Source organism: Canis lupus, chromosome 15 (assembly GCF_003254725.2).
Source record: "Canis lupus dingo isolate Sandy chromosome 15, ASM325472v2, whole genome shotgun sequence".
Lineage (NCBI taxonomy): Eukaryota > Metazoa > Chordata > Mammalia > Carnivora > Canidae > Canis > Canis lupus.
The window spans coordinates 62734675-62762308 of NC_064257.1; the positions used below are offsets into that span (position 1 = coordinate 62734675).

The window sequence follows — 27634 nt, forward strand, 5'->3', positions numbered from 1 at the left end:
CTGCCTTGGTACCTGTACACACCACAGAGCCAACACGCCGAAGTCGAGGTGGCCCCCGTGACCCCGCAGACCCCGCTCACCCTCTAGGTCACCAGCAGTCTGCTCTCCTATCCACGCGTCTGGTTCTGTGCTGTTTTGTTTATTCATTGGTTCCTTTTTTTTTTTTTTTAGATTCCACATATGAGTGGATCCTACATTATCTGTCTTTCGCCATCTGGCTTCTTTCACTTAGCGTCATACCCATCGCCTCTCGGCCTTTTGGCTAAGATCAAGTGTAGCATCGTCCCCTCATTTCACTCGTCCTGTCGCAACAGCAAGGCCCCATTCATCTCTATGGACGAGCAACACTCCTCTGTGCGCGAGTGTGCGCGTGTGTGCGCGTGTGCTCCACCTGTTCTTTTTTTTTTTTTTTTTTTTTTTTTCATGATAGTCACACACACACAGAGAAAGAGAGAGAGGCAGAGACACAGACAGAGGGAGAAGCAGGCTCCATGCACCGGGAGCCCGACGTGGGATTCGATCCCGGGTCTCCAGGATCGCGCCCTGGGCCAAAGGCAGGCGCCAAACCGCTGCGCCACCCAGGGATCCCGCTCCACCTGTTCTTATCCGCCCACCCGTGGGTGCACACTTAGGCTGTGTCCGTACCTTGGCTGTTGTAAACGCTGCAGTGAACACAGACGTCTTCATGCTCCTCGGATAAACACCCAGAAGTGGGAGAGACGGATCATATGGTGGGTCGATCTTAATTATTTGAACAATTTCCGTATGTTCTTAACTATTTGCAGAATTTCCATACTGTTTCCCACGGAGGCTGCAACAATTTATATTCCCACTCACTGTGTTTAATGGCTCCCTTTTCTCTAACACCTGTTATTTCTTGTGTTTTTGATAATAGGGTGGGGTGTTACCTCATTGTGATTTTGATTTGCATTTCCCTAATAATTAGTGACGATGGAAATTTTGTCATGTGTCTGTTGGCCAACTGAATGTCTTCTTTGAAAAAAAAGTGTCTGTTCAGGTCCTCTGCCCATTTTTAAGTTTTTTGTTTTGTTTTGTTTTTAGTTATGTGAGTTTTTTTGTGCATTTTGGACATCAATCCCTTTAGGATAAATTTCTTCCAAGAGCCTTCTTCCGTGTAGTAGGTTGCCTTTTCATTTTGATGGTGATTTCCTTTGCTGTGCAGAAGCTTTTCAATTTGATGGAGTCTCATTTCTTTATTTTCGTTTTTGTTTCTCCTGCCTTTGGAGTCAGAACCACAAACTGCTAAGATCAATGTCAAGGAACTTTCCACCATGTTTTCTTCTGGGAATTTTATGATTTCAATTCTTACATTCAAGTCATTAATCTATTTTGAGTTAATTTTTGTATATGGTGTATGATAGTCATCTCTAGTTTCATTCTTTTGCATGAGCTCTCCAGTTTTCTCAGCACCATTTATCAAACACATTCTCCTTTCTCTGTTTCATGTTCTTTTTTTTTTTTACATTTTATTTATTCATGAGAGACACAGAGAGAGAGAGAGAGAGAGAGAGAGAGAGGCAGAGACACAGGCAGAGGGAGAAGTTGGTTCCATGCGGGAATCCCGACGCAGAACTCGATCCCAGGACCTAAGGCAGGCACTAAACTGCTGAGCCACCCAGCGATCCCGGGATTCTGTGTTTCTAGGAATTTATCTATTTCATCTGGGTTGTCCAATTTGTTGGTATATAATTGTATTTTATATGATCTTTTGTATTTCAATGGCATCAACTGTAACTTCTTTTTTATTTCTGATTTTGTTTGGACCCTCTCTCTTTTATTTCTTAGTCTAGCAAATGCTTTGTCAACTTTGTCTTTCCAAAAAAAAAAAAAAAGAAGAAGAAAAAAGAAAGAAAGAGAACAGTTCTTAGTTCACTGATCTTTACAATTGTCTTTTTATTCTCTAATTTATGTATTTCTATTCTGATCCTTATTAATAACTTCCTTCTATTAACTTTGGCCTTCATTTTTTCTTCTTTTTCTAATTCCTTTACGGTGTAAAGTTAGATTTGTTTACTTGAATATTTTTTTAAGTAAGCCTTTATTACTATGAACTTCCCTCTTAGAACTGCATTTGCTGTAACCCTTAGATTTTGTTATGTCCTACTTCTGTTTTCATTTGTCTCTAGGTATCTTTTAATTTCTCCTTCAATTTTTTCAATGACCTATTGGTTGTTCAGCAGTACATTATATAATCACTACATTTTTATGTATTTTCCCCAGTTCTCAACTTGTGATTGATTTTAAGTTTCATCTAACTGTAGTTGGAAAAGATCCGTGGTATCATTTCAACCTTCTTGAACTTATTGAGAATTATTTTGCATTCTAATATGTGATCTATTCTGGAGAATATTTCATGTGAACTTGAAAATCATATATATTCTGGTGCTTTTGGATGGGATGTTCTGTGTATATTAAGTCCATCTGGTCTAATGTATCATTTAGGTCTGATGTTTCCTTATTGACATTTTTGTCTGAATAATATATGCAATGATGTAATTCTCATGTCAGCTATCTCAATATTACTGTATGACTGTTCATTTCTCCCTTTAAGTACATTAATATTTGTTTTATATATTTAGGTGTTCCTATATTGAGTGTATAAATATTTAAAATTGTCATATCTTCTTATCGGATGTCCTCTTTATCATAATGTAATGACTCTCTTTGTCTGTTATTACAGTCTTTATTTTAGTCTATTTTTTTTCTGATATGGGTACAGCTACACAAGCCTTCTTTTTGTTTCTTTGTAAGTGGAACATCTTTTTCCATCCCTTCTCTTTCCATCCCTTCCATCTTCTCTTCTCTTTCCTACTTGTGTGTGACCCTACTTCTAAAGTGAGTTTCAAAAAATAAATAAATAAAAATAAAAAAATAAAGTGAGTTTCTGGGCATGTGGCTGGTTCAGCTGAAAGAGCATGTGACTCTTGATCTTGGGGTCATGAGTATGAGCTCCACACTGGTATAGAGATTACATAAATAAATGAATAAACAAACAAACAAACAAAAATATAAAGTTAGTTTCTTGTAGACGGCATATAGATAATGTTTATTTTTTGTTTTTTGTTTTTTTTTTGTTTGTTTGTTTGTTTTTAGATAATGTTTTTTATCCATTCGGCTACTCTGTTTGATTAGAGTTTAGTCCATTTATGTCTATAACAATTATTGATAGGTATGCACTTATTGCCATTTTATTAATGATCTTCTAGCTGTTTCTTATAGTTCCTCTCTGCTCCTTTTTCTCCTGTCTCTTCCTTTGCGGTTTGGTGATTTTCTTTACTGTTATGTTTAGATTCCTTTATCATTTTCTTTTGTATTGTACTATACATTCTTGCCTTGTGGTTACTATGAGGTTCACATATGACATCCCATGTGTGTACAATTGCTTAAATTGACCTTTTTATATTATATATCTCTTAATTAACTTAGTTTTAGTTAATTTTACTACTTTTATCTGTAATTGTCGTTGTTTAATTGTTTAATTGTTTAATAATTGATGGATTCACTATCTTTACCATATATTTACCTTTTCCAGTGAGATGTTTTACTTTCATATGTTTTCTTGTGATTAGTTAGTGATGTTTCTTTTCTGCTCATGGAAGTCCCTTTAACATTTCTTATAAGGCTGGTTTAGTGATGATGAACTTCAATTTTTGCTTGTCTTGAAAACTCTTATTTTCCCCTTCAATTCTGAATGATAACCTTGCAGAGTAAAGAATTCTTGGTTGAAAGTTGTTTATTTATTTTTTTTCTTTCAGTACTTTGAAAATATCATGCCACTCCCTCTAGCAAGCAAAGTTTGTGTTGAAAATTTGCTGATAGCATTATGCGTTTCCCTTATATGTAACAAGCTATTTTTCTCTTGCTTTTAAGATTTTTCTCTATATATTTAAAAAATTTTTAAATTTTAACTATAATGTGTCTTAGTGTGGCTCTCTTTATGTTCATCTTGTTTAGAACTCTCTGGGCCTCTTGGACTTGTATGTCTATTTTCTTTCCTGGATTAGGGAAGTTTTCTGTAATAGTTTTTTCAGATGAGTTTTCTCGCCTTTTCTCTCTCTTCTCTTTCTTACACCCCTATAATGCAAGTGTAATTCTGCTTTATTCTTTCTCAAAGGCCTTTTAAAATATCTTTACTTTTTAAAATTATTTTTTCTTTCTGCTGCTTTATCTGGGTGAGTTCTGTTGATTTGTTTTCCAGCTCACTGATCCATTCTTCTGCTTCATCCAGTCTCCTGTTGAGCCACTCTAAGGTAACTTTTTAGTTTAGTTATCATATTCTTCAGCTTTGTAATTTTTTTGTTTGGCACTTCCTGATGTTTTCCATCTCTGTTGAAGTTCTCACTGTGTTCATCCATTTTTCTTCTTAGTTCAGAGAGCATTTTATGACCATTACTTTGAACTTTTTGTCAGGTAAAATGTTTATCTCTATTTCATTAAAGTCTTTATCTGAGTTGTCTGAGTTTTGTTTTTTTTTTTTTTTTTTTTGTCTGTTTGGAAAAGTCATTCCTCATTTTTGCCTGACTCTCTGTGTTTGTTTCTATATATTAGGCAAATCAGCTACCTCTTCCCATCTTAAAGAAGTGGCCTAATGTAGGAGATATCCTGCGGGGCTCAGAAGTGCTCTCTTCCCTGGCAGCCAGACTCATCCCCTATGTGAGCTGAGTGCATCCACCTGCTATTGTGAGGCTGCAGCTGTAGGATGGAAGTGGACAGGGATCTCACCTTGCCCAGTTGTAGCATGTGTGGAACAGGGGTGGGCATGGCTCTCACATGTGATGTATGGCTGCAGCAATGAGAGTTGGTGGGGCCCTCAGGAGAGCACACCCTCTAGTGCTAACGTGCTAGAGGGAGAGTTCCAAGATGATACCCTCAGTGACTGAATCTGCAATGAATTTGCAAAAATGGCACTTGACAATACCTTTGTCCCCAGAGAGAGAGTCCCAATAAGTTCTTGTCTTTCCAGAAGATACTTTAAGATCAGTAATTGCATCTCCTTCAGATATGTTCTAGATACTTTTCAAGCAGCTGATTTTGTGCTGGGTCCCAGGGTAAGTGACTCTGTGCACAGGCCCCTTAAGAGCATGTTTTCTGTTCCCTACAGTTCTATGGCTTTCCTGTATGTAATTCCCATTGGTTTACAAAGTAAGGCATTTTGGACCCTCATTTGTCCTGTGAAGGATCTAGGGTTTGGAGTACATGATGTAGAGCATAGACTCTTCACTTCTTAGGGAAAAGTTCTGTATTTTTGAGATCCATCCTGATTATGGATTGCTGTTCCTGTTCCTGTTGTTGTTTTTTCTTTTTCCCTCAATGTGCCCTTTTCTCCTTTGCTGTAGAGGCTCTGTTCATTCAGTTTTTAGGTCTTTTCAGAGGAAATTAATCCACATGTAGTTGTAAATTTGTTGTGTTCACGAGAGGAGGAGGTAAGTCCAGGATTTTCCGACACTGCCACATTGCTTCTTTTTCAATTAATTTATTTAAAGATATTTGTTGAGGGGTGCCTTGGTGGCTCAGTGATTGAGTGTCTCCTTTGCTTCAGGTCATGATCCTGGGGTCCTGGGATCAAGTCCTGCATTACAGGCCCTGCAGGGAGCCTGCTTCTCCCTCTGCCTATGTCTCTGCATCTCTCTTTGTGTCTCTCATGAATGAATAAATAAAATCATTAAAAAAAAAGATATTTTTTGATTGACTCCTATTGCCTTCTCAGAATATCTTCGACCAATAAGCACAAAGCACAAATGCAAAAAACTTCAGACTTAGATTATCTAGGTTGATCATTTCAATTGATCAAACTACTCAATTTTCTTCTCTAAGCATTAAAAAATAAAAGCTACTTTAATTCATTCTTCAAAGAAAATATATACTAGCCAGTATGTCAAGTTGAGTAGAAAGTAGTAAATAAGACTAGACTATCTTCATGAAACTTCCTGTCAGTTGAAGGAGACTAATGTTAGATAATGTATTACAAATCCAATGAGTATTTTAAAATGAAAACGTCAAGGTTCTAAGGTAATGGAAAAACAGATGTGTCATCTACTTTGGGAGGGGAGGGGGAATTAGGAGAAACTCTTTGAAATATATGATTCTCCCTATCTAAGCAAATAGGAAATTCCATTTTCTCTTTTATGAGATCAAGAAAAGAAAAAAAAAAAGGAAAAGAATAAGTTGTTCCTTTAAATAAAAACAGTAGTGTTTTCAAATCTACACTATGTAAGTGGCCAAACTAGGTGAATTAAACCTGTTTTCCTTGTTTTCTGTACCTCATCCCCATATCACACAAACAATCCCCAGATTTAAGACCTGCTTTATTTACATTAGCCACCTTTATTGATCAAACTGGTTGGCAAGACTCTCCTTCCCTAAGTGTTGTATAAACACTTCACTATGTACCAACATCCTCAAGGCAAATAAAGCATATCAAATATTAATCTTAAAATCAATTCTTTGGAAACTGGTTATTTATTTATTGAATATAGTGTGTATTGAGTGCAAATTTTATAATAGTGTCTATCAGAAATAGAGCAGGGCTAAATACTACTTACATAAAACACTTCAAAGTCCACTTACTTAAAACATAGTCATCTCCCCCACTGCCCCAGCCCCCCCTCCCACTATACCAAGGGCAGAACTGGCAATGATTCTCTATTCAAGACACTTCACCTGTTTATATTAAGAAATATCCTAGCTATTGGTTCTAAGCCTTTATCATGTTAAGGAAGTTTCTTTTTGTCTGTAGTTGCATATTTGTTTAATAAGTTAGAGAAGAAGTGAGACAGCATAGTTGTAAAAAGCATAGATTTTGGTGTCAGTAAATATAGATTGGAATCAATGCTCTGAAAATTCCCAGCTCTGTGATCTTGAATCAGTTACTTTATCTCTCCAAGCTTGTGTTAAGCCATTGTGAAAAGGAAAGAGTCTCTGCCCCAGGCATCAGATTGACTGTGAGGTCTTTACTTGCTCTTTGATTTGGTTCAGGGGGCCAGGGGTGAAATGAGCAATGAGGTGTTAAATGTGGGTAGATGAAGGTCTTTCCCAGGGTCTCTGAAACTTGTGATAAAACAGTTTTTGCTTTTATATGAAATGAACTAGCTGAATCTCTCCAATTTAGGTGAGGGATTATACAGGAGTTCATTTCAATGCCATCCTCCTATTGATTCCTCAAGTAAAAGCAACTCTTCCTCATCTCGGCCCTATATACATTTGCACATTCATATTTAAATTTTTTTATGTTTAATTAATATGAGTCCAAGAAATTAGGAAGCTTTTTGGAATCCTAAGGAAATAAATAGAAAAAATAAAATTTTGGCTCAGAGTTTTGGTATCCCTTGATAAAATTAGCGTAGAGGACATGATTGAGTGGGGTATGTATTGCTGATAACTCTGCTTTCCAGTTCTGTGCCCTCCCACAGTACATCGATTTTATATCAACACTATGTCCTAGACTGTTGCCCTTTTTCTTCCTCTCTCTTACTTCTGCAGTACATTATCGGTATGCCATCATTCTTTTGTCCCAAGTGAACTCATTCCTAAGCTCTTTATCTTGGCTGCATCAGCTTGCCTTGGTACTTGAAATCTGCTACTGTAGATATGACATTAATGAATAAACTCTTCTTCTACTTCATTCAGCATGTAATAAAGGGTTTTAGGCATGTATGTTTTTATATCAACAAGAAAAGTCAACAGAACTTAAATTTTGCCATTTTCTAGAAATGTTACTTCCATTCTTATTCTCTAATGTTTTTATTCTCTGTCGGTATGTTTGAATAATAGACTTTAGAATGAGTACACTGAAGTCAAAATGCAATCAATCTCTGAACATATTTGAAGAGTGAAATTCCCTTGCTCATTGGATGTAAAAGCAATGCAGCCCCAATATCACACACAAAAAAGAGTGCTTGCATAAAAAGAATTCTTCTAAAAGTAATAAAGGGAATGAATATACCTGTTTGCTTCAGTCAGTTACCCAGTGATTTCACTTTTGGTTGTGACATGCTTCAATCCTCAGGACTCAGCATGAAACTACACAGCTACTTCTGAGTTACTGATTCTTCTCAAAATAGAGCCTATCTGACAGAAGTAGTGATATCATTCCAAAAAAAATTAAATTAAACCCTTTCTTCTTTTGAAATGTTGCATCAGCTTCCAGACTACAAGGACTCCACCAGTATGAGCGTTTCCTTAGAGGACAACGTCCTTACGGGTTCTAAGTCCATGTTTCTATCTTGTGACTTTCATTTCCTTTTTTTATGAGCGTCCCTTATTTTTTCCCCTTTAACCTTGTTTCTAATTCTTCCCTGAAGAAAATATGATGTTTGAAAGGCACAAACATAAACATTTAGAAGGCACCAAAATTGTACTTATTCCTTAAAATGGAAAAAGTATAACTATGCATATGTAACACCTTAATCCAATCTTCACAAAATCCTCTTTATTTAATAAAATATAAATTAAATTCTATAATCCACAAATTCTATAATCCATAGTATTTCTGATAGATTACAATGTTTAACCCAAGTGAATCACAGCTGTAGTAACCAAACTTCCGAAATTGTTTTAATAAAACTCTGGCTAAAAGCTTAGCAGACGTTGCCAAATATTTACACTCTGTAGTTATTCATAGTAAGGAGTACTGTTCAATCACTGGAATTTAATTTAATAATGTTTACCTGTGTGTAAGCCTCCGGTGACTAATGCAGACTGCAGTCTGAGAATCTTGAGCAATGCATACTTTATGGCGACTACATTTCATCTTCAGGCATGGATCTTTAGCTGGATCTAAAGCTAAAAAAAAATTGTTTGGAAAATATTAAGATATGCTTCTGAAAAATGGAGGCATCTAATCCCATCAAACAATTTGATCAAGAAATTTACATAGCAGTTTAGCTCTAAATTTTCTTCACATTCTCCCTCTCTTAAGAAATACTTCTATTTCTACTCACATAACTCAGAGTTAATGGATGGCTGCAGCTTAGTCTTACTTATTCTATTTGGAAGCTGAAATACACACACCTCTATGACCAAAAAATGTGTAGTCAAAACAAACTTTAAGAGCAAAATTTTCTCTAGTTGTTACTGTTTTCCAAGCAGCAAGGTGCAGAAATAAAGTTGGGGTGTGTTACTGTAATACATCTGTCAGTGGAGAATTGTAATTCCTACTTATGCTTTCCCTAGATAGATGCAGATGGGTAGAGATAAAGAATTAAACCCAAAAGATGTTAGTGGGCATTAATGAGTCTTTGGATATGCAAGGAATGTCTACAGCTGTACTAGGGACTGGCTGAGTAAATCATGATAATAACTGAGACACTGTGTTTTCATTTTTAAATTGTGCCTGATGTTTGAACCACCATTTCTCTAGACAAGGACGGTCTCGGTGGATGCCAACACAAAGACTGTGCGACTCCTTGGTGACATTTTAAATAACAGTTTTATTAAGATATAATTTGCGTACAGTTCATTCTTTTAATGTTTAAAATTCAGTGGTTTTCACTATATTCACAGCTGTGAAACTATTATCACAATTTTAGAACATTTTTATTGCCTAAAGAAATGACGCACTTTAGTTATCATCTTTCGACCCCGACTCCCTCACCTCCCTCACAACCTCTAACAGTAGCATCTACTAATCTAGTTTCTGCCTCCACAGATTTGCCCATTCCAAACATTTTATGTCAATGAAATTATACAGTATGTGGTCTTCTGTGACTGGCTTCCTTTGTTTGGGGCAACAGTTTCAAGGTCCAACCATGTCCTGGCATGCATCACTACTTCATTCCTTCGTATTGCTGAGTATCATTCCATTGTATTCCAAGACATATTTTATTTATCCATTTACTAGTTAAGGGGAATTTTGGTTGCTTCTGCCTTTTGTTTATTCCAAATAATGCTGCCATTGGTAATCACTATGGGTGGTGTTTGGTGATACCTTGTGGGTGTAAAGCCAGGGAGAGAGTTGGCACAAATAAGAAAGAGGGAAAGAAAGAAAAAGAAAGAAAAGAAGAAAGAAAGAAAGAAAGAAAGAAAGAAAGAAAGAAAGAAATTAGAAAGAAAGAAGAAAGAAAGAAAGAAAGAAAGAAAGAAAGAAAGAAAGAGAAAGAAAGAAGAAAGAAAGAAAGAAAGAAAGAAAGAAAGAAAGAAAGAAAGAAAGAAAGAAAGAAAGAAAGAAAGAAAGGAAAGAAGAAAGGAAAGAAAGAAGAAAGAAGAAAGAAGAAGAAAGAAAGAAGGAAGAAGAAGAAGAAGAAGAAAGAAAGAAAGAAAGAAAGAAGAAAGAAAGAAAGAAAGAAAGAAAGAAAGAAAGAAAGAAAGAAAGAAAGAAAGAAAGAAAGAAGAGGCACTGAGTGTCCACTTTGGGTACATGTTACAATTGGAAAAAATAAAAACATAATGCAAGATGGAAACTGAAAATAAAATTCTAATGCATGTAGAAAAATAGAGCCAAGGTGTCCCCCAAAAATGTGTATTTAGAATATGAAGAAGTATTTGGAAGAGCCCAGAGCTTTTCATTGAATGTGAAATGTGGATTTGGGCCAATCTTTTCAAATCTTAAACCTACAGTAAACTAGAGCTAACATCTGGTGTACAAATCAAATTCAGTGTTAATGAGTTTAGTTTATGAATGTGTTAAGTCAATAATCTAACTAAAGTCAATACATTTTGATAAACAATAAATAAAACCACTTTCAATAAAATAGTCATAAATTACATATATAAATGCATATATATACAAACACTTATTTGGGGGCACCTCCGTGGCTCAGTAGGTTGAGCGTCCATCTCTTGATTTCAGCTCAAGTCATGATCTTGGGGTCGTGGGATCAAGCCCTGTGTCAAGCTCCACACTCAGTAGGGAGTCTGCTTGAGATCCTATCCCCTCCCCCCCATTCTCTATCTCTCTCTCTAAAATAAATATTTTAAAAACTCACATATTTTTTTTCAAAAATACATATTTCTACAAAACTCTTGAGATTTCAAGTACTCATGAGGTTTAAAGTTAAAAATAGTTTAACACCTATAGTTGATGACATCTTCATAGCAGACATATTATACCATAATAAAATAGTTAATATAATAAATGCATCCATTTGGAACATAAATGCTTCAGTTTCCTCTATACTAAGAAAAAAATTAACAGCCAATGATTTAGATCAGTTTCTGAGTAATCTCAAAATTTAAGATAAGCTATATTAGTTATTTTATTCTCTATGAAATGTTGAGCATCCTTTGTTTACCATGCAAATGCAAGTTGCTGGAACATTCTCATTATACTCTCACAGTTTAAACCATTAGTAACTAGAAAACTGTACCATGAAACGATTGCACTTTAGACCTGCATGATTTCTTGTTAGACAACATAAAATAAAAACATACGGTAAGTTAGAAGGCATTAAAATGCTTTGTGCTATTTCTAAAATCCTTAGTCTATTTTGATTTTTAATTGTTAATTTACTTTTAAATATTGATTAAAATTAAACAATTCTGGCTAAAAACAATAAACCTTATATTCGTATGTCCTATACTCATTTTCAAATATATGTAATCTGGGACATATTATTCTGAAAAGGGAGTGTTTTTGTTTCTTTTTTTTTTATTTTTAATTTTTTTTAGTGTTTTTGTTTCAAAATAAAATAGTGTGGTGCATGTGAAACTATCGTGGTTAGCCACCGAATGCAGGCAATTAATAGTTACCTTTACTTGTTTCTTCTGATTTTATTTACCTTATGCAGCTTACATTAAATAATTTTCTAAAGTTCCATGACACCTTTTACATTATATCTACTTAATAAAAGTAGCCAGAACTCAAAAGTCAGTGTATGAGATGGAAATCATCAGAACAAATATAGTACAGGAAACTTAATTTAATAAAATTTTACGTAAAATTCTACCTCAATGATCAAGTAAAAGAGTAGTAGTATTTGTCAGGAGACGGAAAATATAATAGAAAGTGAACATGAAGAATCAGATACATAGGATCTGCTATAAGGAAGAGATCTTTTAACCGTGCATGTAATTTTAACCATCTGTATTTTTGAGTAGAATTTACATTGTTGGCAGTTTAAAAATTATAAAACATCACACACTGTAAATACAGATGCTTGGGATTTTATTCTTGAAATCACAACAATCATGCAGCCATCATCCTCTTGGCTGAAGCCCATGGATTAGAAGCAATCTTGTATTTTTAAAAAGCCTGGCATTAAAAAAAAAAAAAAAAAAAAAGCCTGGTGTAAATTCAGCACCTCCCTCTGTTCCTATCCTCTTCTTCCCATCTTTTGCAAATTAACATCTCCTATCCTCTTCTGTATTATCATATTTAAGTTTTTCTCAAGCATCCAGTAAAATGATCCCTAGAAAGACTCCAGCTAGCACACTTGAGTTCCTCCGGCCGTGTTCTTTCCGTCTTAATCCTTCATCGTCTTTCTGAGTGATGCCAATGAACCTGGGGACCTAACTAAGACTGGTTTCGGTTTTGCTTCATTTCAAAAAAAACAAAAACAAAAACAAAAACAGGCAGTCTGAATTCCGAACAATTGCCTTATGCTTTCAGTTGTGATGTGGTTTCATTTCATTTGTGATAGAGGATTTCCCTCACTCTTTGACCACAACCCCCGACTCATTGCTAGCCCAGGTCACCTAGCACGTGTCCAGCCTGCCCCGCTGCTAACAGTGGAAGCCCCTGAGCCAACAAGGGGGACTGAAAGCAGAAAGCGAATGTGAGTGTAGACAGGCACGTCAGCTAAACAAGAGCTAATCCTTGAGGACAGGTCCTTGCATAAGTGGAACTGAAAAGTAAGGACACACAATGCAGAGGCCGGGTTGAAATAGGTATGACTGTTAGCATCAAGAATGGAATAATCTTTAACAAGGAGGAGCAGAGCCCCTAAGCTGCACAAACTCACTTCTGGAATTTAGCAATGTTTATCCACAAAAAGCCTAGATTTTTAGAAGATTAAGTCTCAATGATTCTAGGCTAACGCGCTCTTAAATAATTCTGCATTTTATTTTTAGTGGGATTAAGGATGAACCGGTTACCTTAGCTAAGCCAGTGCCAAAGAATAGATTTCTTAGACAATTGACAAATATAATGAAAACTTAGCCTTCTCCATATTGATTCAAATTTTTCAAAGATAAATGTAGTAAAAACTAGTAATCTGGGATCCCTGGGTGGCGCAGCAGTTTGGCGCCTGCCTTTGGCCGAGGGCACGATCCTGGAGACCCAGGATCGAATCCCACGTCGGGCTCCCGGTGCCTGGAGCCTGCTTCTCCCTCTGCCTATGTCTCTGCCTCTCTCTCTCTCTCTCTGTGACTATCATAAATAAATAAAAATTAAAAAAAAAAAAACCACTAGTAATCTCTATATAGCCGGATAGGTTCACCTATAAAATCGACCTTTTGGGGGATCCCTGGGTGGCTCAGCAGTTGAGTGTCTGCCTTGGGCCCAGGGCGTGATCCTGGAGACCCGGGATCGAATCCCATGTCGGGCTCCCTGCATGGAGCCTGCTTCTCCCTCTGCCTCTGCCTGTGTCTCTGCCTCTCACTCTCTCATGAATAAACAAATAACATCTTTAGAAAAATCGACCTTTTGGAGTAGATGATCTCGAAATTCACATTCCTCTTTCAAAACATGTTAATTAGAAAAAAAATTTAAAAAAATAATTTAAAAAAATTAAAAAAAAAAACATGTTAATTAGATTTCAGCATACATTTTTGGCACCAGCTATCCTACACGGAATGGTTCCTGTCCTCAACAGACTCACCATGTTAATTGGAAAAGAGACATGTAAGAAAAAAATTAGGATACAAATGTACACGAGTACAATGTATTTAGCCACGTGAAACCACATATCCACACACAGCTGAAGGAGTCCTACAGGGTGGACGGGCGATAATTAGAGTGAATGCGAACTTAGGTAGGTTTTGAAACATGTACAGCGAGCAAAGCACCCCCCATAGAAGGCGACGGTCTGAAGTGCATACAAGCGTAAGGAGGGTGCCCCATCCCTGGGAGGACAGGTGGCTGAGGACTGAAGCGGTGCATGTGGCCCGCAAGTACTGCGGGGCTCGGCTGGGGAGGTAGCTGCAGGGACCCCCTCGTGGAGTCGCTGCCCCCGCAGAGGGAAAGCCCTGCCACCGAGTGATTCCAACCAGGAGAGTGACATAAATGGGCTCGTATGGTCCGGCGATCACTCACAGAATTTTCATTACGCTCTGAAGAGTATTTGGTCTAGACCAGGAGACGTACGATCATCCAGGAGAGAAAGGGACTGAGTGTGGACATGGGCATGGAACAACCTGCCTATGGAGCAGGAAAAAAAATATATGATTTTGAGAAGGTCGAAGTCAAGCATTGATCTCTTGGAATAGGTACTGAGGCGACCACAGCTGAATCAATCAAATGAATCAAATGAATGTCTAGCTCCTCACTTCCGCCACTTTGGACTTTTTCTGATAAAATATTGCTGTAACTAAATTTCTTTTGGTTAGTAATTGGAGAACTTTTATCTGAATTCCTTTATTTTTAATTCTTAAGTTTATATTTTAAGGATGCTCTTATGATCCCTTAGATGGATTCAAAAACCCAACATAAGGTAATCTAGCTCTTCCTCTGTTTCAAACGGGACTTTTTAGGTAATTGTACTCTTTTCTATCATTTTATTTCACGCTTTCTATCTTGCAATGTTTCTTTTCTTCTTTGCTTTTCTTTCGTCTCTCCTGCTTCATAGTGTATTAATTATATTTTATTTAGCGCCCTTTTCCTTCTGCTGTTTGGAAGTTATGGAATCTCTTTTACTAATTTCCTTGAGATACTTACATGCAACTGGCATCACTGGAGGGGATTCGCCCTGTAATAAGCAGGCCCTCCTCCTCCAGAGAAGTACCAAGGTCTTAGAACGTGTTCACATCCAATCTTTAACATTCAACTTCCGCATGATTTTCCATGAGTTACACTTCACTTTACCATCCAACCTCTGCAAAGTAGTCGCTATTTCAATTATTATCTCATTTAGTCATTATCTCATTTAAAATCATCAAATCTAACAGGTTATTTGCCCGTCATTGTGTCTTGTGATTCACACTTCCTTTTGGGTTCTCTCGTGTAATTTTATACGTGGAAGTAGAAGTCTATCGTTTTATATTTCTTCCAGTTTATGCTTTTATGTGTTTTTCTGAATGTACCTTTATTTCCCAATAATTTTAATTTTTTGAAAATGTAGATAAAGATTTAATTTTTTATTTGAGAAAGACAGTGAGAGAGAGAGAGTGTGAGCAGAAGGAGAAGCAGAGGCCAGAGCCTGACACAGGGCTGGATGCCTGGACACTGGGATCATGACCAGAGCCAAAAGCAGACACTTAATGACTGAGGCCCGCACACGCCCCTCGATTACATTTATTTATTTACTCATTCATTCATTCATTCATTCCCCCTCAATTACTTTTAAACAATAATTTATCTGTGTCTGGAATTCTTACTTGATAATTACTTTTTTTCTAGCCACAATAAAAAAATATTATGTCGTGTTATTTTGCCAGCAGTTGCCACTAGTGACTAAGTCTATTTTTCATCTGCAGTAGTCTGTAAGCAGTCAGCCTTTACTCCCTGGATGTTATAATATTTTCTTACCATCAAAACTTCATGTTGTGAAATGCTTATCTCCAACTATTATAGCAAACGCATAAGCAAAAATGTCCTTCTCTTTGCATTTCAACTAGTAAATAAGTATACTTAGGTAATGAAGGAACACTTCAACCATTTGAAAAAAAAAATCAAGAAAACAAATCTAAGTTAAACATTCATCATGTGCCATTGAAGGCTGGGTTTCGATTTTGGAAAAATTGCATCACTAAATAGTGAAATCAAAGTACACATCAGCATTCAGTTGGTGAGATATCCCTTTAAGCTTAATTGTGTGTTTTTACATAAAATGAAGTGACCAGTGACTCAAACACGTTTTAAAAACTTTCACGGTCCAACAAGGAAGCACTGAATATGCTTTTGTTGCTGTTTTAACAACAATTCGCTTCACTAAAACTCTATGCTGTAAAACTCTAGGAAGAAGTCGTTTTCTAGGGAATTTTTTAAAACTTGCCAGATGTTATAATGAAAGGCTGTGCAAGTGAGCGGCATGGAAAATAGAACTAATGCCTGATAGTTAATTAGACTTTTGACAGCCAATTTTGTGGTGCTAAATGTGATTAAATGTGGCTGCAAGTCTTTGGAAAGACTTTTCTTAGTTTTAAACCTTAATAATACTTTAGTTCCATAAAATCCGTCCACACTAACTCTGGTCTCCCCATTACACACATTAAACGTGGAAGTCTACACAATTAGTAGGTTTTGGCGTGACAGCTGGATTAATTTATTTTGTTATAAATATACATCAAAATATCATTGTTTATTTCAATCATATCTTATGTTATACTCGTATGACATGCAACTGACGACTACACTGATCACCCAAAGTTAATAAAAACTCTAGGTACTATTACAAGACAGAATTTCATCCACCAGTCATTCTACTCTCGTATTAAAGCATTGAGGACAATTTAAAAATATCACTCTCTTCTGTCATCATTCTTTTACATGGTCAACATATCATATTATCTTTCAAACTTCTTAGAGTGATAAATGTTCATAGGGTTTCTTTTATATAAGAGATGCGTTCCAGAATACTTGATTATTTGTAAAAAACTATTATTTTTTTACTATTTCCTATAGTAAAAAATATGTTTCTGTCTTCAAAACATTATTTGATACATAAAATGATGATACCAAATCCCTATCATAAAAATTTATGTTTAGGATTTTCTTTCTAATATCTAAACTAAGATACTAAATGTATCTATGAGTCAGTTAATACTCCCTAAGAGGATGCATAAAATAGAATCATAAAAATAAAGTCCCTTCAAATAGGGAAATGTCTTGGTTTATCGAAATAATGTTTACCTGTAGTTCCTTGATGATGTCTATATCCCAATCCCTTCGTCTAGAAATTAAAGAAATTAGGCGAATTCTAAAATACAAAATGACATATTCTATGATTGTGTGTTTTAACTTACTTGGGAGCTGTTATGTAAAAAGGAAGAAATATTTTTAAACATTAGCACTGAGTTGGAAAAAAAATGTTTACATGACTGTGTGTGAATGTATGTTCAGTGTCTTATATATCTCCAGACTTACTGAAAGCACCCTATTTGGTTGGCATTATCATTTGTATTTTTATCGATAGCTATTAAGATCCTAAAAAATTCTTTCTAATTTGCTCTACAGCTCTTCCAACCACCCCATGGGAGGATATGCAGCCCATGAAGTGATGCTCTGCTTTTCTCACGTCTCTATTAAGGCACAGAATTACCTCTGTCCAATAAAAGCCACTGACTCTAAACCTGCTGTTTTCCTAAACAAAGTTTACTCTTCTATTTTTGCCTACTTAGAAGTAAAAATAATAATTTCTACATAAACTCCTTCTAAAGAACAATGAAGCTAATACTGAAAAGACCAAAACAAGACTTCTAAGCACAGATTTGTTTCCTCTGAAAGCTGTGTCCAGCACTGCTACCATTAGATCGTTTACACACCTGGGTGCACACACACAGAGATGCATATATATAAAAAAGGAATTGTATCAATGGCCACTAAACCTTGGGGTGTGAATCGGGAGATATTCCCCTGAAATCATCTATTCGATCTATATCGATATATTTGATAAATCATCTATTCGATATAAAATTAAAAGTAGAGTAAATTGCCACTTCACCACTGGAAGAAATGTTAAAGTCAAAAACTGGAACACAGAAGTTTTGGCAAGAATGTAGGTCAACTAACCCTGACATGTGGCTGGTGGGAGTTTACAATGGTTGCATCATTGTTATTAGGCAAAGGTCCAGTTAGGAGACAAAAGACATAATAACTCAAATAGGGAAAGTTTCAAACAAGGGATGAATACTTATACCAGAATTACTGCAAAGGAGTAAAGAATAATAATGAGACAGAGTATCAACGAAAGAGCCAAACTAGAAAGGTGTGCTTCCTCCCCGAATTTGGGATTCAGTTCTTGGAGAAGGCTGCAGTGCATGGGACAGCTCAGATGTCTACTTGGTTGACAGGGCCAGAGCCCGCTGGCCCATAGTCACTGGCAAAGTAGGCACCACGGCACCTATTCCCACCTGTCTGGTGTAGGAGGACAGAGGCTGGAAGGAAGGGGATCACAGCCGGGACTGGCAAGCAGACAACACCCCTCCAGTATGCAAGTGGGTAAAGCTACCAAGTACGTGAACGGGGGAGTTGGGGCATTGGGGGGTCCATGTGCGAGTGCAACACCTGAGGTGCCCAGTTCCCACAAAACCAGCACGTGAGCTTGCCATGGGACTGAACACACTAGTCACGATCCGTGGTGGGCACCCCTGCATGTCTCTCCTGCACGCACCACTGAAGTAGGAGGTGCTCCAGACCAGAAGGGGAAGTCTTCACTCTGCGGGGCCCTTGCAGTGCCCTGGACCGACGAAGCTCAGCGTTCTGTTTGTTACAGGACATGCTTCCAGGAGCCGGTTCTATTACTACAGCACAGACAACAAAAAGTGAACTAAGGGAGAAGAGACGGTAAATTGATACCTTGTGCAATCTCTTTGGAGAATTTTTTGGCAGTTTGTTATATAATTAAGCAATACTGCATCTTTGAGTTCATCCAAGAGACTATTTTGAATGTTCACAAAGAAACTACGACCAAAGCCTCCATGCATATTTAGTTAGAAGAGCTAACCCAAATATCCATCAATGGGTGATTGTGGTCCCACAAAGAGATTTCTTCTCAGCAGTGAAGCAAAAAAAAAAAAAACAAAACAAAAAAAAACAAAACAAAACAAAACCCTGAAACATGCAATAATGTTAGGTGAATCTCAAAAACATTACATCATTACATCAAACAAAAATGGCATAAATGAAAGTGTGCGTGTGATGTGGTTCCATTTGTATCAAGGTATAGAACGAGCTAAACTAAATTAAAATGAAATAGAACAGTTCAGAACAGGGACTGCCTGGATTGGGGGCAGGAAACTGGGAAGAGTGGGGGCAGAGTAAGTAGTGTGAGGGCTGTCTGGAAATCTTGATCTGAATTGATGTAATGTGAATTCAATTATTTGCATTCATATAATGCATCAAGATGGACCTTGTAAATTATTGCATTTTATTGTATATAAATTATGCATTTTAAAGAACCAACTTCTGCTTTTGTCTTTTTTTAGACTGAGGCATTTTTTTTTTTTTAAATCTCCATTCTCCATGAGAATATTTAAAGTCTTCTCAATCTACCTCAGGGCAGCAGAGCATACAATAAAAAATCAAAGGTGATGAATTTACCGTGGAAAGTTACATACTAAAAATCAATTCTGCATCAATGGAGTATGTTCTTTTGTAATAAATACTGCACAATGCAGATAGGTTAAATTAATGAAAAAAAAAAACAAGTCATAATAGGAAAGAGAATGCAGAATTGGATCTCATTTTCTCAAATCTTCATTCAAATATTATTGAAAATGTCTATAAAAGACTTTAGATATAACCACCAGAATTTAACTATCCTAGAAAAAGAGCTTTTATATATGCCCAAATCTTTTAGTACCAGTGAGAATACTGGGTGAAGCAACAAGTTAATAGAATTTATTACTAAGAATGTTTTTTTTTTTGTAATGATTTATTTATGTTTTTTAGAGACCACGTGCATTATTAAGCGAGGGATGGGGGGAGAAGCAGAGGGAGAAGCAGAGGGAAAGAGTCCCAAGCAGACTCCATGCTGAGCGCGGAGCCTGAGATCATGACTTGAACTGAGCCAGGAGTCAGGTGGATGCTCAACTGACTGAGCCACCCGGGTGCCCCTATGAATTAAAATTGTTAAAAATCTTTTTTCGAATATTCCTTATTTCAGGAGATTGATGCTGCTTAAACGGAACTACAGTAAAGTGATGGCGATAATTACCCTGGCAGGTAAGTAAACCTTATGGGTCTCTCATAGCCTTCAGTCTGTCATTTCTAATTACGACCATGGCTCACGCACACACAAATAGTCCTTTGCAAAGTACGGATCTGACTATTGTTCAGTGAAGCTTTCGCTGGCTGCCACCTACCTGGGTGTGATTGGATTAAAACCTCTTGGTTGCTCGGATGACTGAATCAAACCAGGGTGCACTTTCTGATGCAGCCCTTTCGGTCGCTTATTTTGTTAGACAGTTTAATCTGTACTCTACCCTGGTGCAAACGAAACTGTCTAATTGCTATTTACTGAAGGACTGCATCTTTAACACTCACCTATCCAATTAATGGTTTGCAATGTCTGGCAATTTAGTATCATGAAATGTCTAACTCACACATCCAAAAACTCTGGGAATTTTTGTTGCCTGAAGTATTTGTCCAAATATCCAAAATATTCAAGAAGTATCTTTAGTCAGAGTCTTAGGGTTGCAAATCGACAATGCAGGAGGTTCCAATAGGGCCTGACCCAAATCATTAGAGCAGAGTGCAATCCCAGGGACTGGGGGAAATGCCGTGGAATTACAAGGTGTGGCTCCATATCAAACATGACAGGACCAGTGGACACAAGTGGCCGTGAGGTTAACTCTGTAAGTACTTTTTGATACTAAATATTAGAAATATATTTTTCTTATGAAGCTATTTAAAATAAAAAGAATGTGATTAGAAAAATAACATGTAAAAAAAAGAAAAAAAAAAGAAAAAGAACATACAGAACAGCGATAATGTAACTGAAGCACAGTGAGTTCTAGAGGACTCCGTGATTGATCCGCGGGGAAATAAGGTAAAAGTAAAAAGGACACGTGTTGCTGTATATCGTTACTCAACTTTGAAATTTACATGATAGATAAAATAATTTGAAAATTGTTAATATTATTTTTTTGAATATAAAAACTCCACTCTATTGTGTGTTAGTGTTCCCATGAAAAAACTGGGATATGTCACTGTGAGATGCAAGAAGAATCTAGAAAAAAGTTTACACTCGTAAAGTTAATTATTTGTGAGAAAACGGTTAGGGGAGAGCATTTTCCAGATTCTAATTACACCATTGCCCTCCCTACTTAAGCATATTCACAATTGTCTGAAGGACTAAGATCATAGGATTATCCTGATATGGAATGGATCTCTTTAGACTAACCACGTTGTAAAGAAAAGTTCTTAAATAAGGGGGCAACGAAAGAAGAGCCTTCTCATTTGTTGTGGACTAAATGTTTGTGTCCTGGGACGCCTGGGTGGCTCAACAGTTGAGCATCTGCCTTTGGCTCAGGTTGTGAACCCTGGTCCTGGGTTCAAATCTTGCCTCAGGCCCCCTGCAGGGAACCTGCTTCTCCCTCTGCCTGTGTGTGTGTTTCATGAATAAATAAATACAATCTATAAATAAATAAATAAATAAATAAATAAATAAATAAATAAATGTTTGTGTCTTCCAAAAATTCATTTTTTGAAATCTTCACCTGCAATATGATGGTGCAGTAGTAACCAACCCTTAGCTATGGATTCACTTTCTGCAGTTTTAATTACTACTCATGTCAACCGAAGTCTGGAATCAGTGATCTCCCTTCAGGCATCGGAAGGCCAATAATATCCTAAAGCTACATCATAATGCCACGTCTTTCACCTCACTTCCTCTTATTAGTTTATCATCTCACATCATCACAAGAATGTGAGCTCAGTTGAATAATATATTTTGAGAAACAGAGGGAGGGAAAGGACCATATCCACAGAACTTTTATTATAGTATATTATTATAATTGTTCTACTTTATTAGTAATTACTGTTGTTAATCTCTCTTCCTGTGTCTAATTTATAAATTAAACTTTATCATATGTATGTATGTATAGGAAAAAAAAACATAGTATATAAAGGGTTCATGGGGCACCTGGGGGGCTCCGTGGTTGAGCATCAGCCTTGGGCCCAGGGTGTGACCCCGGAGTCCTGGGATCAAGTTCCGCATCGGGCTCCCTGCATGGATCCTGCTTCTCCCTCTGCCTGCATCTCTGCCTCTTTCTCTCTGTGTGTCTCTCATGAATAAATAAATAAAATATTTAAAAAATGAAATTAAAGACACAAAATGTGGAAGATATTCTATGCTCATGGACTGGAAGAATTAATATTGCTAATTTCCATACTAATACTCAATCAATCCATAGCTTCAATGTAATCCCTGTCAAAAGCCAATGACATTTTTCACATTAATACAACAAATAATCCTAAAATTTGCATAGAACCAGAAAAAAAGTCCCAAATAGCCAAAGAAATCTTGAGAAAGAAGGCCAAAATTGGAAATATCATGCTCCCTGATTTCACACTATACTACAAAGCTATAGTAATCAAAATGGTATGATTTTAGCATAAAAAGGCTCATCAGGGGCTCTCAGCTGGCTCAGTCAGTGGCGCACACAACTCTTGATCTGGGACTTTAAGTCTGAGCCCCACACTGGGGGTAGAGATTACTTAAGAGAATAAAATATTAAAACAATAATAGACACATGGATCCATGGAACAGAATAGAGAGCTCATTTTAAAAAAAGCATATATGGTGGGTTTATAATTTATAATAAATTTATAAGCTTTATAAATTTATGACTTATAATAAAGAAGTCTAGGATATATAATGGGGAAAGGATAGTGTTTTCAATGAATGGTGTGAAGAAAACTGGACAGCCACATGTGCAGGAATGAAGCTAGACTACTATTGTACCACATATGAACAGCAATTCAACATGGATTAAAAACATGAATACAAGACCTGAAACCATAAAATTCTTAGAAGACATAGGTAGTAAACTCCTTGATATTGGTCCTGGTGATGATTTTTTGGATCTGACTCCAAAAGCAATAATAAAGAAGTGAGAGCATGTCAAACTAAAAAGTTTCTACATAACGAAAGAAGCCATGAACAAAATGGAAAGGCAGCCTGCGGAATGGGAAGCAATATTTACAAATGATATATCTGAGTGGTTAATACCCAAAATATGTGAAGAACTCATACAAGTCAATGGCAGAAAAGAAACTCTAAGAAGCTGATTTAAAAATGGACAGAGGATGTGAATAAACACTTTTCCGAAAGAACATGGCCCAACAGGTACATAAAAAGATGACCAAATCACTAGTCTTCAGGGAAATCAAGTCAAAATCACAATGAGATATCATCTCACCTCTTTTAGAATGGCCATGACCAAAAAGGTATGAAAGGAGTGTCGGGAGGGTATGGAGGGAAGAGAGCTCTTGTGCAATGTTGGTAGGAATGTAATGTGGAAAAGAGTATGGAGATTCCTTTAAAAAATTAAAAATAGGGATACCATACGATGTAGCCATTCTACTTCTGGGTATTTAAGGAAAACAAGGACATTAATTCAAAAAGATACACTGCACCCCCATGTTCACTGTAATATTACTTACAATGGTCAAGATATGGGAACAATCTTAAGTGTCCACTGATGGATGAATGGATAAAGAAATGCAAATAAATGTGTGTGTGTGTGTTTGTGTGTGTGTGTGTGTGTATATACACATACAAATACAAATATATACACATATATAGACACCCGCAGATATATATGTATACAGATACACATATAAATACACACATACATATAGAAATATCAGGATGGATAGATGATAGATAGATATGCAATGGAATACCCTTCAGCCATAGAAAGAAGAATGAGATCTTAATATTTTGACCACATGACTGCAACTGGAGGGCATTATGCTAAGTGAAATAAAATCAGGCAGATAAAGACAAATATCGGATGATGTTACTCATATGTGGAATCTTAAAAACAACAACAACAACAACAAAGAAAACTAAAATAAGCTCATAGATCCAGAGAACAGATTGGTGGTTGCCAGAAGCTGGGATGACTCTGTCTCCCTGTTTCGATCCCACCCCTCTTCAGGTGGTCTGTTTAGTCCTTTTCAAACATCTTTAAGATGGACTCTTGTCAGCAGAGTGACCTGCACATACAAGCATTAGCCCTGACTTTGGTGGAACAGCTGCTCCTCCCAGTGGAGCCACCTCCGTGTGACCCTATGATGAACAGGAGCAGCAACTCCCAGGGATTTCATCATTAAAATACTCAGGTCCAGGTTAATGCCAGGCCTCAAATCCCTCAGGATAAACTAAAGAACAGGAGGCCCTTCGCATTGTCACTATGGAGCCACTTCAACCGACAGGAATTGCTCTCTCTCTCCACCAGGCGTGGGGCGTGGGGGTGGGGGTAGGGTAGGGGTGGGCCACACACTAGCAGCTCTTCCCAGGGGGATGCGACTCTTTCTGACAACCTTCCCTTCCCATTTAACACGTTGAACCGAGGTTGACAAAACCCGTCTCATAATCCCTTTGCACCTCCCAAATAAGTAGTGTCACACTCGGATCATTCTTTAAATCTTCTGAGTCTTTATCACCCCTTCTACTGTGTATGGCCTTCGGGGCCTCCAATGAAACCCCTGAACAAGAAGAAGAGATGAAACTAACTTCTGTTATATCTTTTTAGGAACAAAAAGCTTAAGTTTTCAGAAAAGTTTCAGGGTTGTGGTAAAATGACCCAAGTACATGGTTCCTGTGATTTTTCTACTTCTACATACATATTTAATATGTATAAATCATGTCAACATTTATATTTGTGCATCATTTATATAGTGTTAAATGTATACAATTATATCACTATATATTTAATAGTTAATATATATTAACGGTATATTAATTTCTTTTTTAAATAATTTGCGTTTGGGTTTTTGTCCTAATGTTTTAAATAGAAAAACATTACATAAAAAAAAAAATCCATGTATTCTTCACTTCTTTGTACTTACAGACAGAAAAGTTATTGATCCACACACTATTAAAATATACATGTTAGGGAATAGTAGCCATTCTCCAAATTCCATTTCTTCCTCTCCTGAATACATCATTCAACCTCATTCTTTTATTTTCTCTACTCCATAATTGTAACCGTGTGACTGAATTTAATCAGTAGAATATGAAGGAAAGACATGTGTATGAATCTCAGCGTTCTCCCACAAATAAATCTCATTCACCGTCCTCCATGGCATATTTCCATCACAACTGAGATGGTTACTTCCCATGGTTTTGGAAAATCAGACACAGAAGAGGGCAATGCTGCATGTGTAAGTCCCGTATCACTAATTGGAGCACAAGTCCCCACAACCTGGAAATGCTTCTGGATATTACACGAGTGGAACTTTAATTAAATGGAGATATTAACTCTCTTACCGTTTGCTACCACAGCCTAGAATAACCTCCCTGACATAGACCTTGATATATCAAAGTGGGGTGCCAACCCAACAAAAACTAAAATGGGTGGCATCACCTTATTGGTCAGGTACCAGGTAGTTTGGAAATATAGTCATTTGGAAAATGGAGACCCACGTCATGCCAGTAAGAAAACATTTTGTACAAGTCATATGTTATGACTTTCAAGGCAAATAAAATGTTTCCTTAGCCTCTAAGGGGAGCTTTTGGATGAGCACTTACAGTTTTCTTTTCTTTTTTTTCCCAGTTTTCTAAAAATAATAACTACACAGTTTCCAAGTTTCTCTAGCACATCCCAGTCTCCAAGTTTGCAGGAATATGAAAAGTGACTTTAAGGCACATTGTTTTTAATGGCATTGTTTAAGTTGTTTTTCCACAAAAATAATCACCTCCCTGCATCCCATTAGGAAAAACAATCTCATCTCTAATAACCACTAAAACAAGCAAAACAACAATCAAAGCAAAATTGGTTCTGGAAGTGTGGAGAAGAAGAGTGGAATAAGTTGGAATGCATCAGTTTCTTGAGTCGGAATAAAAAGAGAGGAAAAGTCAGTTCTGAATCCTAATTGAAAACATCTCACAATTTGTTAGATTCATTAAACTAATGACTACTCTTGAACACGTAATTGAAGAAACATTTGTTAAATTGGGTTACATAAAAACCAGATTAATAAAATATTAAAACCCTATGTAGTTTATGAAGTGTAAGTGGTAAGAATGTTGGAGCTTGAAAAAGATTCATCTCAAAACAAATATTTAGAGGAAAAATGAGTTTTGAAATAATAAATCAAATATTTTATTTTTAAGAGCAAACAGTATTCCAGAAACATTTTAAAAATTAACATATTCTTAGTCACTGTTTTTTTTTTTATTTATTTAAGTCATCTTAAATAATTTACTTTTAAAGAAAGTCACCCAAATTTCATTGCTGCCATTTCTTGCTAGTTGGTCCTAATGGGAGAAAAATATTAGGAAAAACAATTCTACTAAAATCTCTTTGTAGCCCACCTATCCATCCTTTCAGTGTAGACATAAACAGTGACAGGCATTTTACACTTATTTCTCCTCAGTCAAGATTTCCAAAGCGGGTTCCTAAAATTCTTAACTAGGGAAGCGAACTTAGGGAAGAAAGCCAAAGCAGGGAAATAAATGTCAAGAAGCAAGGGAGCTCTCACATCCCCACTACTCGCTCAGCTCCATTTCCCCAGATGAGGATGACAAAATTGGCACCAACTAACCGGGAGATTCCTAGAATTACAATCACTGTCCCAGAACCTCAACAAGCCACGTGATTCAGAATGATCCATCAGCTCTATGCAGATAGGCCCACCAGCCACCAGATAACCAGACACTCAGACAAGCCTAGGTAGTTCCTTAATCCTTTAAATGATACCAAAAAAAAAAAGAGGACATTTTACGTATTTTGGACCCCACTTGTTATATGGAGGGGCTTTCCCACAGAAAATCAGAAATAATACCTGGAGTACTGCAACACTATCTTTAGATCTTAGTCATCCGTTTAGTTGTCAGAGGACAGGAGATAAATGCTGCAGACGTTCTGGGGCTTCTCAGATTGGTCAAAGTTATGGTTCTAGCAGTTGGGAGCACAGTGTGCTATCCCCACATCATCTGAGTGTGCTGTCCCTATCCGTATACTGAATAACCCACAACACTGCTTGTCTTCAGAGGACCTGGAGCAAAGGAAGGATCTGTATCAGACCCAGGTCAAGCAGTATTGTACTGAGCCTTGTAAGATCAAATAGGAGAATCGTACTACAAAACCCTAGGATTTTCACAGGAGGCAAATCTTTTGCAGTCAACTATTCTCCACTTGAAAAATATTCTATAGCCTATCGCCAAGGCCTGATTAGAAGAAACCAAACAACAAGGTAGCCCGATTGGCCTTTTATAAAATGGATAATTTCTAATGCGTAGCCACATTCTGTTATTAAATAAAAATTGAAAATATGAGGGCAGGCCTGAGTAGGATAACAAAATAAGCTAAGTGAGGGAGTGACTCGGATACCCGTGGTACTTGGCCTTATTGCTGCACCAAATTTCTTCCAACCCCCAACCATAACTTCGTGTGATGATAAAGATAAGATCAGAGTATGGCTCAGGTTTATGGATAGGTCAGACGTGAATTTCAAGCACTATAGTCCTATTTGGGGAGAACCTTGAAATACAGTGATAAGGGCAAATCCCATTAGGCAGTAGAGCATCACATTACCTACATCATGTGAGGGAAGGGACAGATTTAGTTACAATTAGATACTGAATCATGAGGAGTGGCTAATATGCTGGGTATTTGGTTATAGATA

The 27634-nt window shown here is 36.8% G+C and overlaps 1 protein-coding gene across 3 annotated transcripts in view; it reads right to left on the minus strand.

Moving 5' to 3' along the window:
• SPOCK3 (SPARC (osteonectin), cwcv and kazal like domains proteoglycan 3) overlaps window positions 1-27634 on the minus strand; it is a 404341-nt gene that overhangs the window by 214517 nt on the left and 162190 nt on the right. For all 3 annotated transcript variants that reach the window (XM_035699199.1, XM_035699198.2, XM_035699196.2), the window contains one exon: window positions 8688-8802. In XM_035699199.1, coding sequence (XP_035555092.1) covers window positions 8688-8802 — 115 coding nt within the window. The remainder of the gene's footprint in view (window positions 1-8687; window positions 8803-27634) is intronic.